This window comes from Sminthopsis crassicaudata, chromosome 1 (assembly GCF_048593235.1).
Source record: "Sminthopsis crassicaudata isolate SCR6 chromosome 1, ASM4859323v1, whole genome shotgun sequence".
Lineage (NCBI taxonomy): Eukaryota > Metazoa > Chordata > Mammalia > Dasyuromorphia > Dasyuridae > Sminthopsis > Sminthopsis crassicaudata.
Window position 1 is genome coordinate 754,529,974 of NC_133617.1, and position 17,623 is coordinate 754,547,596.

General features: G+C 64.8%; 2 protein-coding genes across 2 annotated transcripts in view; one reads left to right on the plus strand and one right to left on the minus strand.

Moving 5' to 3' along the window:
- Window positions 1-328: 328 nt before the first annotated feature.
- NOL8 (nucleolar protein 8) lies at window positions 329-14,390 on the minus strand. Its single transcript, XM_074284573.1, has 16 exons — window positions 13,848-14,390; window positions 11,308-11,370; window positions 10,748-10,826; window positions 10,411-10,546; window positions 10,203-10,271; window positions 7,863-9,608; window positions 7,474-7,590; window positions 6,917-7,030; window positions 6,509-6,599; window positions 3,793-3,934; window positions 3,571-3,648; window positions 2,916-3,160; window positions 1,994-2,141; window positions 1,670-1,740; window positions 855-937; window positions 329-705 (listed from the first exon to the last, which is right to left on the minus strand). Exons 1-16 carry the CDS (start codon window positions 13,990-13,992, stop codon window positions 658-660), a joined length of 3,375 nt encoding a protein of 1,124 aa, XP_074140674.1. The 5' UTR covers window positions 13,993-14,390; the 3' UTR covers window positions 329-657.
- Window positions 14,391-14,452: 62 nt separating this feature from the next.
- Window positions 14,453-17,623, plus strand: part of CENPP (centromere protein P) — a 110,016-nt gene continuing 106,845 nt past the window's right edge. The window contains exons 1-3 of the mRNA XM_074284584.1: window positions 14,453-15,041; window positions 15,469-15,641; window positions 16,364-16,452. Of these exons, the coding sequence (XP_074140685.1) occupies window positions 14,677-15,041; window positions 15,469-15,641; window positions 16,364-16,452 (627 nt within the window). The 5' untranslated portion in view covers window positions 14,453-14,676. The remainder of the gene's footprint in view (window positions 15,042-15,468; window positions 15,642-16,363; window positions 16,453-17,623) is intronic.

Below are 17,623 nucleotides of genomic sequence, written 5' to 3' on the forward strand. Positions count from 1 at the left end.
CCCGCACACACACATGCACACACGTGCATGCCCGCACGCGCACACACATATGCACACGCACACACGTGCACACCCGCACACATATGCACACGCCCGCACACGCACATACATGTGCACACATATGCACACACCAGCACATACACACACGTGCACACCCGCACACACATATGCACATGCACACACATACACATATGCACACGCACACGTGCACACATACACACATGCACACACACACACACGTGCACACATACACACATGCACACACACACACACACGCCATGTCCCAGTTCTACTAAAAAGCCACAAAACAGGCCACGGACACTTCTGCGGAGTTGTCAATAAATAGTCATCTTATTTACACGGAAGGCGGCCGGCCGGCCCTGCAGCCGCTGGGGTTCTGGAAAAATAAACTTTGCCTTTTGTCGGGACTCAGGACCACGTGGCGTCCCAGAGAGAAGCGGAAGCCGCCTCTGCCCGAGAGTCTGAGGACGACGCCCGGCGGGGTCTCGGGCCTGTGGGACCCGTGGTCGGAAGGACCAAGGAGGCCGCCGGGGCCCTCGGGGCGGTGCAGGGCCGGGGCCGCGTGTCCGAGGCGGGGCCCTGGTGCGGCCCCTCCGCCAGCCTTCTGGAAGCCTAGTCTAGGGAGGGCGCCGTGGCCTAGGGCTTGGCCTTCCTCCGGGCCGCTTTGTGCTTCTTCCGGCAGTCCTGGAGAGAGGAGAGCTGGGGGTGGGAACCAAACCTCCAGGGAGGCGAGCTGGCCCCGGGTCACGCCAAGGGAACAGCAGAGGGGCCCTGGGCTGGCCCCTCCCCTCCCCTCCCCCCCAGGGTAGCCCCCTCCCCCTCCCCCCCCTCACCTGCAGCAGAGCCAGGGTTCTGGATTCCCAGTCTTCGCCGCTGGGCTGGCTTCCGGAGCCCTGCCAGAACGACCCAGGACCCGCTAAGAGAAAACAGAAAACCGTTGTTTCCAGACAAGCCGCCGAGCCCCTCCCATCAAGTCAGTCCTTCCTCCCGGAGCACCCTCTGGTTCCTCAGTGCTCCCCCCTCAGGAGCCCCGGGGGTGCAGAGGTTCCCCGAGGCTCCATCCCTGGCCCCTGCTCCTGGCTCCGAAGGGGGGGAGGACTCGCTGAGTTCCAGAAGGGGTGTCCTCACTGAGGACCCGCGCGGGGCCTGGGCCAGTGAGCCGGGCTGGAGATCCTGCAGGAGGGAGCCACGGGGCGGACGTCCCCCAAACGGGGTCCATGGGGCCTCCGTGGGGTCTCCAGGATCCAAAGGGCGCAGAAAACACACACGAGGTGGGGAGAGGGGCCGGGCCGACCTCCCCAGGGGCTCTCTGACCTGAGCTCGTCCAAGGCAACACATGACGCACAGGCCTCATGCCCCCCTGCAGGCAGGACCGTGCTGTGCACATACGTGGGTGGGGCACAAGCCCAGGCACACACGCTCACACGCACCCCCCAGAGCTGGGTACGCCTCCTCTGACCTCGCTGGGAAAGAGGGAGGAAGGAAAGGGGAGGGGCGTTAGGGGACACTAAGGGAGGCCCTGGGGCTGGAGACAAGCTGGCCCCGGGGGTCGTCTCCTTCCTCGGTGGCCCGTCGGGAGGCCCCTCCACGTGGCCTGACAAGGAGGGGCCCCGCGCCCTCCTGGAGCCGGCACCCCAGCCCTCCTTACCCCGTAACCGCTCGTCGTCCTCGGAGAAAAAGAAGAACCTGCTGCTCAGAGCCTTGGACACCGGGATCTCCCTGGAGAAAGACCAAGAAGCGCGTCCTTCGGGGTGACCAGAGAGGGGCCGAGGCGGGCAGCGGGGCAGGGCCTCGGCACGCCCCCTCTGGGGTCCCACCTCGTTGGGAAGGCCTGATGGGATCCACGGCTTGGGACCCCGCCCCCAGCCCCTCCAGCGTGCGGGCCCTCACAAGGACAGAGATCAGCCTCTCCCTCACTGCCCAGAAGCCCCCCATTTCCCGGCCCTCAGATGGGCTCTTGAGCCCAACTCACTCTGGCTGGGCTGCTGCCGTGCTCCCATCTGGAGGCTGGGGCTCCTCCTCCTCCTCCTCCTCCTCTTCCTCCGAGCTGCTGTCCTGGAAACGGGGGTCCTGCTGCCAGGCCTTGCGCCCCGCTGTCTTGGTCTCAACCCTATAAGGAGCTACCACAGAAACAGCGGGGTCTCGAGGGCCGCTCGCGCTGCGCTCATGGCTCCGTGACGATCCGGGGAGTTGCCGCCTCCCTGGGGACGGGGCCTGGGGGTACCCCGGGACCTTGGGCAGGATGGTGGGGATGGCCCCTCAATCTCCCCAGGCCCTTGTGCAGATCCAGGGCTGAGCCCCTTCCTGGGGGCGGGCACTGGGGTCACCACAGGCCAAAGCAGGGCCAGGTTTTCCTCAGGACACTTGGGGTGACCGGGCTGGCGGGAGCCAGGACACACCCCCAAAGGATCTGAAATCTGGCGCCTGAGGTTCCCCCCCATGCCATCACAGGGGAAACATACTCCGCACAGCAGAGAGGGGAGCGAGCCCCTGAGGACTTGGGGCCTGAGGTGTCACCCGCCCTCCCAGGGGCACCGGGCAGAGCGCCGGCGCGCCAAGCTAAAGACCAAGAATCCCAGAACAGGCGGCTTCATGGGACATGGACGATGGACTAGGGACCCTGGGCATGAGGGCTGAAGAAAGCCTTGGAGCGGGGAGGCCACTGCCCGAAGGGGACCCCAGGGCTGAGGGGCAGCCGGCCGCAGCGGGCAGGGGCTTGTTCTCCCTGCCCCGGAGGGGATGCGAGCAGCTGGCACCTCCCTGGCCGACTGCGCCCACAACCAGCCCGGGAGGGGGGCCCGACGATGACGCCGACATTAGAGACGGGGACCTAGCCGGCCAGTGCCGGCGGCTCGGGGGCGAGGCCAGGGCTGCCCCCCAGGGCTCTGCTTTACCTTCCTCGTGCTTCCCGACGTCCGGGCCGAAGAAGGAGAAGGTGAACTCGCCGGAGCCGGGCGGGGGGCCGGCCGTCTCCCCCACCTCGGGAGTCTCGCTGCCAGGGCTGCCGGCTCCCGCCTCCGGCTCTGGCTCCGGGGCCCGGAATCGCTCCTTGAGGTCGGCGGCGATGCTGTAGTACTGGTCCTTGGAGACGGCGGGCAGCGCCTCGGCCTCGGCCCGTTTCTTCCTGCGTTTGGCTTTGCTGCAGAGGAGGAGGGAGACAAAGGGTCTGAGGGTGGAGACCGAGACGGAGAGCCCACCTCACGGGAACGTCCCACGCCATGTTCTCGGCAAGGGGAAGGAGGCTCTCGAGGGGCCCCGGGAGGTGGCCACGGAGCGCCAGTGAGCAGCTCCTGGGTGCCAGGTGCCAGGGAAGCCAAGTGCAGCAGGGGCGGCCCCCACCGGCAAGGGGCGGACCATCCAGTGGGGAAAACACGCGGACGAGTCTGCCTGGAGCAGCTGTGGACCGCGTAGACAGGAGGAGGTCCCGGAGGCTCCTTGACAGCTAAGGCCACTCGCCCTGAGAGGCCGCAGTCAGGCCCTCTCCCTTGGGGATAGCGCAAGCCCCCCAATCGAGGGACGCGTGAGACAAGAGGAGCCCCGGGCGCTCACCTCTCCTTTTCCTCGGGCTCGGCTTTCCTCTCGAACGTGGCGTGGTCCAGCCTCGTTGGGTCATAGCGTACGACGTTCCTATGGCCAAGAGCAGAGGGTCAGGGGCGAGCCCGGAGGGGCGGGGCGGCCCCGTGGCCCTCCAGCCTGCGGAGGCCCCCGCCCAGCACCCCGGTTTCCCCTTTGGGCCCTCGCTCGGGAGCCGCGCGCTTGGGGAGCCCCCACCTGAAGCGCCTGGAGGCCGCTTCCTCTCGGCTGGGTTTCGGAGCCTGCTGGCCCACGTGCAGGATGTTCCTGAGCAGCTCCAGGTTCTTCCTCTTCTCTGCCACGAGCTCCTCCTCCTCAGCTGTCGGAGCCTCTTTGAGCTCTTGGGAGCCAAGAGTCCATATGTGAGAAGCTGCCCTCTGAGCAGGACCCCGACAGAGCCCCCACGCCCCGTCTTTAGCTTTCTTAGAGGCCCCCCACGGTGCCCCCTCAGCTGCCCTCCAATGTGCCCCGCGTGGCTGGGCTTTCTCCCCCCCCCCGGCCAGTGCCTGGCACCCAGCAAGCACCAGAGCCAGCTGGCGACGCTAAAGCTTGAAACCTAGAGTGGGGGCCAGCTGCGGGGTTCCACAGAGGCAGGGGGCCCCGAGCCTTCAGCGGCCCCGGGCCCCGCTTCCTCCTCTCTAAGGGGCTAAGCTCCCTCGATGACGGGGGCGCCAGAGCGGCCCTGTAACAGAACACGGCTGTGCTGCGAAGAACGCTGAGCAGGTGGGCTCAGAAAAACCCGGGCAGCCCCCGGGAGCAGCAGCAGCACGGAGCGCGCGGTCACAGCTGCCCGTGGCAGTCAGCTCCTCTCCACGCTGCGATGGACTGAGGCACTCCCGAAGAGCCCAGAGAGCCGCCCGAGGCCGCAGATCCCAGCAGCCCCCGCGCCCCCGCTTTTGCCGGGCTTCGGCTTGGTGACACGTGCACGCGGATGTTTGCTTTGCACGAGCGCGAGCGCGAGGGGGCGGGGAGGAAGGAGAGCATTTGGAACTTCAAGTTCTAAACGTGTCCTAAAAGTGGTTTCTGTGTGTGATTGTCAAAAACGCATTAAACTTTCCTTTTTTTCTTTTATCTGAGGCTGGGGTTACGCGACTCGCCCAGGGTCCCACAGCCGGGAAGTGCTAAGTGTCTGAGACCAGATCCGAACTCGGGTCCTCCTGAATTCAGGGCTGGTGCTCTCTCCACTGTGCCCCCTAGCGGCCCCAACGTATTAAATTTTAAAATAAATAAATGAATGTTAAAAAAAAGTCTTTACAAGTAATAAGGAAAAAAGATACTGTTTAGAGAAAGAGAAAGGCCGTTTGAGGGAGAGCCCCCAGGCCGCGCGGCCCTCCCCAGTGTCCACCCCCCTCTAGGGTGCTCCACACTGAGTGAGGGCCAAACTGAGGGGTACCCCGCTCCCCTCCTGCTCCGTGCCCGCGGCTGTCCTGAGAGCTAATTGCACCCCAGCCACACAGCCACACAGAGACACACAGACACATCCACAGACACACACACACACAGACACACACACACACAGACACACACTCACAGACACACTCACAGACACACACTCACACAGACACACACACAGACACACACTCACAAACACACACACTCACACAGACACACTCACAAACACACATTCACACACACTCACACACACACTCACAGACACACACTCACAGACAGACACACACAGACACCCTCACAGACACACACTCACACAGACACACTCACAGACACACACTGACAGACACACACACACCCACAGACACACACACTCACACAGACACACTCACACATAGACACACACAGACACACTCACACACACACCCACGCACACACACACACACTCACACACAGACACACACACACTCACACAGACACACACACATAGACACACACAGACACACTCACACAGACACACTCACACACACACTCACAGACACACACACACATTCACACACACACACTCACAGACACACACACACTCACACACACTCACAGACACACACACACTCACACACACACTCACAGACACACACACATTCACACTCAAACACACTCACAGACACACACACACACATTCACACACACACACTCACAGACACACATTCACACACACACTCACACACACACTCACAGACACACATTCACACACACACTCACACACACACTCACAGACACACATTCACACACACACTCACACACACACTCACAGACACACACACACACATTCACACACACACACTCACAGACACACATTCACACACACACTCACACACACACAGACACACACACACATTCACACACACACTCACACAGACACACACACTCACAGACACACACACACATTCACACACACACACTCACACACACACACACTCACAGACACACATTCACACACACACTCACACACACACTCACAGACACACACACACACACACTCACACATTCACACACACACACACACTCACAGACACACACACACTCACACACACACTCACAGACACACACACACATTCACAAACACACTCACAGACACACACACACATCCACAGACACACTCACACACAGACACACTCACACTCACACACACACAGACACACTCACACACACACAGACACACACTCACAGACACACACTCACAGACACACACACACAGACACACACTCATACACACATCCACACACACACACACACACCACACACCCCCCACGCGTCTGGCCCTCGCCCAGGCCGGCTCCGCTCCCTCAAAGACTCTGTCCTTGCTTCCATCCAGTTCCTTTCCGAGAGACAAGAAGAGAGAGGGAGGCAACAGAGGCAGGAGGGGGAGGGGCCCTGAACCTCAAGATGGCGGCGCGGGGAGAACGAGAGGCTCCTCCAGCAAGACTGGCTGTCCGTGGGCGAACCGCGGCACGATAAAGCTCACCTTCCTCTTCCTCTTCACTCTCGCTTTCCAGAAAGCGAGCATCCATTCGAAACCGGTCGTCGGCGCCAAAGTGGGACTGTAAATTCATGAGCTGCCGACAGAAAACAGACGATAACCTGCCTCAGAGGGGCCGGGACGGGCACCGGACCGGGGACTCCCAGGTGCCAATACTCGGCCCATCCATCAACCTCAGAGGGGGAAGGGGGACTCTGGGATCACATGACTTATCCAGGGTCACCCAGCCTGTCCCAGGCGGGACTTGAATTCAGGGCTTTGGGGTTTCCAGCGCAGACAACTGCCAAGCCCGCTCTCACCGTCCCACCAAACCCGAGAGTCCCGAGCGTCCGGCTCCCCGGGCGCCCAGCAGCACTCGGCGCTGCCCCATCACCCAGGTCACCCATCACCAACCTTCTTTCCAGCTTTGCCTTCAAACTGGGGCTTAATCTGGAAGCGGGCTCGGTCCTCCTCGGCCTCCTCCTCATCCTCGCTGCTCTCAAAGAGTTTCCCGGAGGCTTTAGAATCCTTGAAAAACCCAAATGGCGATTACGGCTGCACTAAACCGCAAGGCTGGCAGTCACTAAGTCGTTACGTCCCAGAACCCCCTCCCTACGGCTCCATCGCAGGCCAGCTGGCCAGAGAATTCGCCACATTAACTGCAGGGGCACGGGCAGGATCCGCACTCAGGTCTCCGGGCTTCAAGGCCCGGCGGGGAGTCGCAGAGCCGAGACCACAGTTCAGTCTGGAAGGGGTCAGAGGGAGGACCCGAGGTCGCCCAGGCGCAGAGAGCAGGGAGCCGTGGGGGACGGCGGGCAGCCTCACTGGGAGGGGAGGTTCCCCAAAGGAGGGAGGCGATCCTCCAATGCCAGCAGAGAGCCGGCTGAACAGTGCCATAGACCGCCCGGGCAATGGGCGTCCCGCCCCGTCAGCCATGCCAGCCCTGGGAAGGAGCCGCCATGGTCACCTACTTGCTTGCCGCCACTGCCCGGAAGGGGCTTCTCACAGGCGTCATCCCTCACGTCCGTCTCCTCTTCGCTGTCGGAGCTGAACAGGATGTGCGTCGGTTTGCTCACCGGCCGGCCGTCCTGGGGAGGCACAGAAAGCAGCAGAGAGGTCACAGCCCACCCCGAATCCGGACCGTAAGCAGGGGCCAGCGCGCCCGGACGGGGGGCACTATCTCTGCATCCGCTCATTAGCCGGCGCTCAGCTGTGCCAAGCCAAGAAAACCACTGGTCCCCTGGTGGCGAGGCCAGCGTGGGCAGAAATCCAGCTCGCCAATGCGCTTCAACCCCCCTGGGGAAGTACGGGGGCTTTTGGGGAGAAAGCTTCTGCCCAGGCTCATGGGGAAGACGCTCACCAAGCCGGAGAGAGCGCTGTGCACCAGCTGCTTCTGCAGCTCCCGCGCTCTCTGCCTCTCCTCCAAGGCTGCCAAGCGCTTCTCGTTATCCTGAGAGGGCTTCTGAGGGCCGGCGGCCTCGGCGGGAGCATCACGTGGGCCTTCTGCATCCTTTTGGACCGTCCCTGGGGAGTCCTTCCCTGGCACACGAGAGGAGGCCCTGCCTGGAGGGGGCCCGAGGGTGACGGGATCGCCCCTTTCCCGGCGGGGGTCTCCCACTGCAGGGGCGCCAAGGCCACCATGCCCTCCGGAGTCCATCCTGCAAGTCTCTGCAGGAAGCCTCGAGGGCTTCTTGGCGCCCGACGGGGTCAGGCCAGAAGCAGAACCAGGGGAGGGGGAGGATCCAGCGCCAAGCTGCTGCTCTCCATTGGCTGCCCGCCTCCTTGGCGGGTTTTTAGGACGACGTGGAGAGCTGTTTGCCCCTTCTGCTTCCCTCCCATCTTGGGGCACGGACATTTCATTGCGGGAAGGAGTATTCAAATCAAAGGCTCGTTTGCCCAGGGTAGGAGACGCTGCCTGTTTCAGAGAATTGGGGGCTTTTGCGTGAGCAGTGATTTCGCCATTCGGAAGGGGTCTTGTTGGTGTCTCCCCGCCATAGAGCGCCCCCACGCCTCTGAAAGCCTGAAACTTGGATTTCGGCGCACTTTCCTTCAGTGGGTTCTGGTCTCTGGCTTTCTCGTCCCCTTCTAAGAGAGAAGCCAGGATGTCCGTGGGATTGATGCACCGGGCCCCTTTAGGAGCTTTCTTAGTCTTCCGGGCAGAACCAGTGCCCTCTCCCTCAGGCAGCGCCCGCTTGGCCCGTCGGGCGCTCCCCCCGGGGCCCTCGGCGGCTTCGGTTGCCAGCTTTTCCAGGTCGGCCAAGGTGAGGTCCAGGCGGTAGCAGTTGGTCATCATGGCTTCGTAGTCCAGATCCTCCTCAGACTCGCCACCCTCGGATCCAGGGGACGCGCCCCCTGGCTTTTTAGTGACGCGCCTCGAACAATCGGCTGCCTCCCTTTCGTCACTCCCACAGGTAGCGCGGGCACGCTCTGTTCCGTTTCTCACGGAGGCCTTCGCTTTTGCTTTGGGTTTCTTTTTTGGCGACGTTTTTGGCTCGTCTTTGCTCTGGTCGCCATTTTTCCTGCAGGCAATGATTTCGTCTGTGTCCCCCGAGTCGTACTCCTGGTCGTCTTCGGCAAGCTGAGCGGGACTGTCTGAGAGAGGGGCCCGGGGTCTTCCCCCTGCTCCAGGGGGGTTTGGCTTGAAGTCACAGCTGACCACTTCAAAGGAATCCCTCCCACTGCCGTTTGTCTCGGGGAGGCCGGGCCTTCGGGATTTCTCTTCTGCTATCATGGCTTTCAATTCTTCTTCAGAATCGACGTCGTCATCAGACGTGACGTTTCTGCTTCGGGCGCCGAGTGGCTTTGACGCGTGAAGGGAGCCCGTTCGTGGCTTCAGGGCCTCCTTGGATGCGGCGGGCTGGGGACGGGGAGACGGCGGCTCAGGTCGTCCCGCGGCTCCGGAGGAGGGGCGGGGACTGCCCTCCACCTTTGCTCTCTTCGCGGGGTGGCTTCTGAAGGCAGGGAACTGTCCTTGTCGCTTCTTACTCATCGCGTCCTCTCCCCCTTCCAGTTTCCAAGTGAGGTCAGAGATGGAGACGGGATCTGCGACGTCTTGCTCAAACTTCTTGAGGTTGTGGCAATATTTTGACGGATCGTATTTTAAGATGTTGGGAAAAGTTAAGGTACAAAACAAAAGTCATTTAGCAGGAAAACATTCTACAAAACCGGTACAGAGGGGGCCCTGAGCCGGGATTCTGGGGCCCTCGTTTGCTCCTCTGGAAAGCGAGCGATTTAAGCGAGGTGATTCTGGGATCCTTCGTTACGTTCCTAACGTTTTACAGTCTGCACGGGGCAGGGCTCCGGCTCCACTGTCAGCCAGCAGCGACCGCTCTGGCTTGGGGGAGGGTGACTCAGACCCCAGCACCCCCCGACGGCCCCGTCTGAGCTCCCAAGGGAACGTTCCCACCTCGAGAGGGCGCACTGTGAGGCCCGGGGTCCCACGAGACTCTAGCCAATGGGATGGATCCCCAAAGCACTTCCTAGTTTATCCCTAGATCACCTCCCCAAGTTAACACGGAAACGGGACCAGGGGAGACGAGCCGGCGCCTCTGTAACCAAAGCCGGGCCTTCCGTCCCGCCAAGCTCAGGTCCCGCGGCCCAAGGCTTCTCTCACAGCCGCGCCTGCCCCGGGCGCCCTGCGGGGCCATGCAGGGCCCGGGCCCGGGCTCAGACCGAGGGGAGGCCCGAAGGGAAAGGATATCTTGCGCCGGTTCTGGCTCCTCAGGTGAAGGACGGGCAGAACTCGCCCAAACTTGCTCACGACCCAGTCCTGCGGCAGAAGGGAAACGGCGGATGAAGCAATGTCGGGGACACCGACACACAGGCCGGCGACTGGGGGCCGATGGGGGGGAGGGGGGGGCCTGGCTGTGGGATGGGGACCCCGCCCCCGCCCCGTCTCCCACACCTGCCTTGTGTCCCGGCACCTCGGTTCCCGGCACGGCTTTTTTCATATGGAGCTCCAGGACTGTGGGCGGGTTGACTGTGCTGCCCCCTTGTGGGCAGGCCTCCTGCTGCGCTTTGGCTCTAAGCCTCTCCTCTGCCAGCCTGAAACCCAGAATGCCAACCAGGGCGCCAGAGTAACCCCTGTGCCCTGGGCAGGAGAGGGGGCAGCTCAGTACCCAGGGTGCCAGGTGCGTCCTGCCCCCTGACCTCTCTGGGGCACCCGCTCACTGCCCCCCCCCCCCCCCGCTGCGGTGAGCTCTCTGGTGACGACGTCCCCCGTCCCCAGCGGCGGTGCCCCCGTACCTGTGCAGGAAGCTCTCTTTGGCCAGCTGGACCTGCAGGGTGCCGCCTTTCCACGTGGTCTTGTTTAAAGCGGACATACCTGCGGAGCAGAACCGGCCTTCCTTTGTGCCCGCCCCAAGGGGCGCCCCCAGCTGGCGCGCCAAGCACAAGGTTTAGTCACATCAGAGCCGTGCCCCGCGTGCCGCTCCTGGCTCTGCTGATTCCCGGGCCCTTGCTTTCTGCGCCCCCCCCCCCATCCTCTTACGTCGGGGTCTTCAGAGGTGGAACCAGACCCCGCCCCAGATGTGGCCCGGCCTCCGCCCCCGGACCCTCAGATCCCGCCAGTGCGAGGCAGCGGAGCCTGGCTACGGGCCCGGCCTCGTGGGGTCTGCCCGCCCGGACCTCGAGCCCTGTCTGGGGCGGGGGCGGGGACTCACGAGCCCATCCCCCTCAAGTCACCCCGTGACGGGCCCCAGGCCCTGAGAGAGCCGGCCCGTGGGCCCCCACTGCGTCCCTGCGAGGGGCCTTTCCCTCTAAGAGTCCCCCCGACACGGAGCGAGGGGAGAGGACGCCGCACTCACACTTCTTCAGGTCCCCGTCGGACAGGCGCACGTTGGCGTAGGCGAAGGTCTTCTCCGGGAGCCCTGGGAGCGAGCGGCAAACGCGGGGTCAGAGCCGGGTCACGGGGTGGGGGGGGGCAGAGAGAGCACTTAGCAAAGGGTGGGCCAGGGCAGCACTCGCAGGGAGCACTCAGAGTGTGGGCAAGGAGGGCCCGGGGTGAGGGTGCAGGGAGAGCTGGAGGAGCACTCGGGGAGCACTTGGGGAGCACTGACAAGGAGGGCCTGGGGTGAGGGTGCAGGGAGAGCTGGAGGAGCACTCGGGGAGCGCGGGCGAGGAGGGCCCGGGGTGAAGGTGCGGGAAGAGCTGGAGGAGCACTCGGGGAGCACTGACAAGGAGGGCCAGGGGTGAGGGTGCAGGGAGAGCTGGTGGAGCACTTGGGGAGCATTCGGGGAGTGTGGGCAAGGAGGACCCTAGGTAAGTGTGGGGGAGAGCTGGGGGAGCACTCAGGAAGCATGGACAAGGAGGACCCAGGGTGAGGGTGCAGGGAGAGCTGGAGGAACACTCAGGGAGCACTGACAAGGAGGGCCTGGGGTGAGGGTGCAGGGAGAGCTGGAGGAGCACTCAGGAGCGCGGGCAAGGAGGGCCCGGGGTGAGGGCGCAGGGAGAGCTGGAGGAGCACTCGGGGAGCACTCAGGGAGTGTGGGCAAGGAGGGCCCGGGGTGAGGGTGCAGGGAGAGCTGGAGGAGCACTTGGGGAGCACTCAGGGAGTGTGGGCAAGGAGGACCCCGGGTAAGTGTGGGGGAGAGCTGGGGGAGCACTCAGGAAGCATGGACAAGGAGGACCCAGGGTGAGGGTGCAGGGAGAGCTGGAGGAACACTCAGGGAGCACTGACAAGGAGGGCCTGGGGTGAGGGTGCAGGGAGAGCTGGAGGAGCACTCGGGGAGCACTCAGGGAGTGTGGGCAAGGAGGGCCCGGGGTGAGGGCGCAGGGAGAGCTGGAGGAGCACTCGGGGAGCACTCAGGGAGTGTGGGCAAGGAGGGCCCGGGGTGAGGGCGCAGGGAGAGCTGGAGGAGCACTCGGGGAGCACTCAGGGAGTGTGGGCAAGGAGGGCCCGGGGTGAGGGTGCAGGGAGAGCTGGAGGAGCACTCGGGGAGCACGGACGAGGAGGGCCCGGGGTGAGGGTGCGGGGAGAGCTGGAGGAGCACTCGGGGAGCACGGACGAGGAGGGCCCGGGGTGAGGGTGCGGGGAGAGCTGGAGGAGCACTTGGGGAGCACGGGCAAGGAGGACCCCGGGTAAGTGTGGGGGAGAGCTCGGGGAGCACTCAGGGAGCATGGACAAGGAGGACCCAGGGTGAGGGTGCAGGGAGAGCTGGAGGAGCACTCGGGGAGCACAGGCGAGGAGGGCCCGGGGTGAGGGTGCGGGGAGAGCTGGAGGAGCACTTGGGGAGCACTCAGGGAGTGTGGGCAAGGAGGACCCCGGGTAAGTGTGGGGGAGAGCTGGAGGAGCACTCGGGGAGCACTCAGGGAGTGTGGGCAAGGAGGGCCCGGGGTGAGGGTGCAGGGAGAGCTGGAGGAGCACTTGGGGAGCACTCAGGGAGTGTGGGCAAGGAGGGCCCGGGGTGAGGGTGCAGGGAGAGCTGGAGGAGCACTTGGGGAGCACTCAGGGAGTGTGGGCAAGGAGGACCCCGGGTAAGTGTGGGGGAGAGCTGGGGGAGCACTCGGGGAGCACTCAGGGAGTGTGGGCAAGGAGGGCCCGGGGTGAGGGTGCAGGGAGAGCTGGAGGAGCACTCGGGGAGCACTCAGGGAGTGTGGGCAAGGAGGGCCCGGGGGTGAGGGTGCAGGGAGAGCTGGAGGAGCACTTGGGGAGCACTCAGGGAGTGTGGGCAAGGAGGGCCCGGGGTGAGGGTGCAGGGAGAGCTGGAGGAGCACTTGGGGAGCACTCAGGGAGTGTGGGCTAGGAGGACCCGGGGTAAGTGTGGGGGAGAGCTGGGGGAGCACTCAGGGAGCATGGACAAGGAGGACCCAGGGTGAGGGTGCAGGGAGAGCTGGAGGAGCACTCGGGGAGCACGGACGAGGAGGGTCTGGCTGGGGGAGAACATGCAGGAAGGCCCTGGTGTGGGCTCCCAGAGGGGTCAGAGGTCAGCCTCCAGTTGGAAGCCAGGAGGGAGAGCCCAATAAGGGCTGACCTGGCCCTGCCCGCTCCTCCTAGGGGCCAGGCCAGGGACACTGCTCTCCTCACCCTCAGATCTTCCCACAGAAAACCCAGGAAGCAGCAGGCGCTTAATAGCTGCTTGGGGCGGGGCACCGTGGGCATGCATTTAGCGCCTGCGGTATGCCCCAGGCGCCGGACAGGCTCCCTCCCCAGATCCTAACCTTGCTCTGGGCACACAGCAGGCACTCAGTAAGTGCACACACACCAGCACCAACATCTGACAGGAAGAGCTCGGAAGGGGCGGGGAGGGGCCCTACGGAACCCCGAGGGGGGGAAGGGGCCGAATGGGGATCCCAGCCCGGTGACGGCCCCAGCGCTGGGCTCCCGCTCCCTTCCCTTTGGTCTTACCGAGCTCATTGACCCGGGACACGAGCTCCACGGAGGACACGGCCCCGAAGCGGCCCAGCTGCGCGCGCACATCGTCCTGCGTGACCGAGGGCCCGAGGCCGCCCAAGAAGAGCCGCCGTTCTCCGGGACTCGCAGCCATGGTCATCTCCACAGCCAGAGCCTTTTTGCCCGGCCCGGGCTTCCGAGACACGTGCTTCCGACTTCCGGTCACGTGGGTGCGCAGCTGTCCGTTCTCCCTCTGCCCCGCGAGCGGGACCCGGGTTCCCGCATGCAAAGTTCCGGGACTCTGTTTCCGCCCCGTCGATCTCTCCGGTTCCGGACTATGTCCCTGTCCTCTTTGCCTCTGGTCTGGGGTCTCTGTCGCGACTCGTGGTGATGGACCGAAGTCACTTGTCTGCTAAGTTAGGGAGCCCTCGGACGTCAGCCGAGCTCGGGTATCTAGGGGGAAGCAAAATAAAGCGACACAACCTTCCTCTTTCCCCAACTGCGTCTCAACTTCCTGCTGGGGTTCATTAATCCCGCCTCCTCAAAGACGCGCATGCGTATATCAAGTTGTTGAAGCTTTTATTTCCCTCCCCCCCCCCCGTGCCAGACTCTGACGTCACTCAAGGACCAGCTCCAAAGTAAACTGGTCCTTCAGGAGGGGGGTTCAGGAGCCACGGGTCGCCGGATATTCGCTCCCCAGCCTGGGTGACGGATTCTCCGGGGAGAGCGGGCTCATCGTTATGACTCTGTCCCGGCGCCGTCTCTGATAACTCTGGGATGGGTGGTCTCGACCAGGCCCGCGCCGCCCCAAGCGCCGTCTCCCCCCCAAAGCTGAGAAGTTGGTATGTGCCGGCAGCGCGCGGGAGCCTTGAACAGCTGGGCTCTGGCGCGCGCCGCCCCCGCCCCCTGTCCCTCAGAGGCTGTGGCAGACATGGAAGAGGAGCGGCGGCGGCGGGAGCGGCAGGAGCGGCGGCTGGAGCGGCGGCGTCGGCGGCGGGAGCAGCTGCTGAAGGAGCAGCGGCAGCGGCAGCAGCAGGAGGAGCGGCGGGAGCAGCGGCGGCAGGAGGAGGAGGAGCAGCGGCGGCGGGGGCAGCGGCTGAAGCAGCAGCAGGAGCTCCGGGCCCTGCGGGCTGAGGTCGCCGCGCTGCGCAGGCGCCTCGAGCAGGGACGTCCTGAAGCCGACCCGGTCCCGGACCCGGACCCGACCCTGTAGGCCCCGGTGGGGGGGTGCGGCAGGCGGGGGAGGGGCTCGGGGGCGGGAGCTGAGGGGAAGGCGTGATTGGCGGCTGACGGAGTGGGGGCAGGGAGTTCCGCAGGATGCCTCCTGTGATGTGGGGGGAGGGGCTGTGGCCCCCCTGTGCAGTGGCCCGAGGGGATGGGGACCTGTCATGGCCCTTCGTAGTCCGCAGAGCCTGATGGGAAGCTGGAGGGAGAGCCGGGGAGGGGCGGAGAGGGGGCGAGGGTGCTGGGGGAGGGGCGTCCCCCAGCCTGCCCCTGTGGAGGGCACACTGCGCACTGACACCCAGAGCGTGCACTCTCACAGGACTCCAAGCGCGCGCTGCCGGGGGCCGGGAGGCTCTGGGAAGGGAGGCCGGTGGCGAGTTCTCCCTCTGAGTCACCGTCCTCCCCATTCCAGACGGTTCTGCCAGGAAGGCCCCCCGCCCCCCGCGGGCCCCGCGGAGTCTGGCAGCGCCTCGGAAGCCCGGCTCGGGCGCCTGGAATCCGGCGTGTCCTTCCTCTCCAAGCTCACGGGCATCCGGGTGACGGAGTACTCCCTGAGCAGGGCCGAGCTCCGCGGAGGCGCGGAGGGTAAGCTGCGCTCTCTCCATCCGGCCTCTGGGAGCCTCGGGCTGGGAGCCGGGGTCACTTCCGGCGCGGCCCCTCCCCCCGGGTCACCGAGGCCCTTGGGGAGGGACCGGGGGAGAGTCGTCTAAAGGGGGGGGGCTCCTGCGGGAAACGTTTCCTGGGCTGGGTGAGGGTCCGGTCCGGGCCGAAGGTTCAAAGGGAAGGAAAGCCGCCTCAGCCGGGCCTGGGAAAGTCCATCGGGTGCCCCGGGGCAGGAAAAGGGGCAAGAGCCGGCCGCCTCACAGCCCCGCCCCCCAGAGCGTGGTGGGAGGAGACAGGAGACCACCCGCAGAGGGGGGGGCGTGCAGACCAGGCCCCCCCCCCAAGGCCTTGGGCGGTGGCACGAGGAGCATGCCCCCCAGGGGCGCCGTGCCATCGCCTGGGTGTGGGGGGTGACTGGGCGGCTGCCTCCTGAGCTGGGGCCCGAGGTCTCGCCCGCTGACCGAGGGCTATGGCGTCTCCACCGCCTCTTCACGCACCCTCTGACCGCTTTTCCCTGGGCGCGTCCTCGGGAAGAAGTGCCATAAGTACCACGGGGGGAGGGGGGGTGACCACAGGAAGCGCCTGGTGTGTGCCAGGCATGGAGCCCCATTCCAGGGGCACTTCGGGAGGGCGGCCCAGCGTCCCCCCGTCCCCCCCCCCCTGTCCCCCTCATCGCTGACGCTTGCGTCTCTTCCGTGTCACAGACGGGCCCAGGATCCTGAGGAAGGGCCGCCTGGCCGGACACTGCCGAGATGTGACCTTTCACCTTGAGTTCCAGCTCCTGGAGATGCAGGTGAGTGTCGGGGCCACGCCCTGCCCCCTCCCCCCATCCACAGGTCCTTTGTCTCCCCCCCTCCCCACCCCCCCCTTGGATGCCTTTCCCCACTTCCGGGAGGGGGCAGCCTAAAGAACTGGCTCCTCTGGGGCGAGGAAGAAGCCCAAGTAACTGGAACGAGGAGAAATCAGGGGAGGCTTCTTGGGGGAGGAGGCCTGTGAGCTTGAACCAAGTCTAAGGATTCCCATTGGGACACGAGTGCGAGAGCAAGGAGCCTCTGCTCCTCCCGGCGCCGGCTGGCGTTTACGGAGCGCCCGAGGGGGCGAGACGTGTCTATGAGCCCATTTTACAGAGGAGGCGCCGAGGCAGGCAGAGGTCAAGGGCCTGCCTGGTCTCTCTGGTGGCTTGTGGAGGGGGCAGTGGGAGGGGGCCCTGGACCCCTGGAGCCACCACAGGTGGGAGAGATCGGGGGGAGGACGCAACCGGGGGACCAGCCAGACTTTCCCGCCATCACCTCATTTGGGGCCAGGCTGCGCAGAGCAGCACGTGGTGGGGCTGCAGGGGCCCCGGCCTCCTGCTGGGGGCATTGTCAGGCGGCCGGCCCGTGGGGGTCTGAGGCTGCTCCTCCAGGGTCCCCGGCCCGGCGGGTCTCTGACGCCTCCAGCACTTCCTGAGCCGGGGCTGATGACATCGGCCCACGGGAGCCCTCAGGACATTGTGCCAGCTGCAGGGGGGGGCACTTTCCCCACCCTCTTTTTGCCCGACACCAGCTGTGCAGGTTCATAAGCTAAGTGCACAAATTGAGCGCTTACCGATGATAAATTGTGACATCGCGACCCCCACGTTCAGTTCCAAGACCCAAGAAGCTGGGTTTAGAGGATGACCTCGTCCTGGGAGGAGAGAAAGGGGGACATCGCGCAGCACGTGGCGTGGCTGATGCGCTGGGACAGGGGGCAGGCCCAGGGCACAGGTGATCTCCAAGTGCCTGGGCCTTGGGGGCCAAGGCCCCGGACAGCGGGCATGGCAGCAGCCCTGGCTGTGGGGGGCTGAGTGGGCGGAGCCTTGGGGGTCTGGGGGGTGCTGTCCTGCAGTGGCCGCCAGAGGCAGCCCCTGGGTTTCTTAGCCGTCGGCCACCAGCAGAGGGAGGCCTTTCATCATTGGAAATCTGAGAAGCAGCCCGAGCTTCAGC

What these genes read in the sequence shown, in the direction of transcription:
- NOL8 (XM_074284573.1), bottom strand. Translation starts at nt 13,992, where the DNA reads ATGACCATGGCTGCGAGTCCCGGAGAACGGCGGCTCTTCTTGGGCGGC. An exon ending in GTCCCGGGTCAATGAGCTCG is followed by an intron (nt 11,371 to 13,847) that starts GTAAGACCAAAG and finishes GCTCGCTCCCAG; the next exon opens with GGCTCCCGGAGAAGACCTTC. An exon ending in CGACGGGGACCTGAAGAAGT is followed by an intron (nt 10,827 to 11,307) that starts GTGAGTGCGGCG and finishes TCTGCTCCGCAG; the next exon opens with GTATGTCCGCTTTAAACAAG.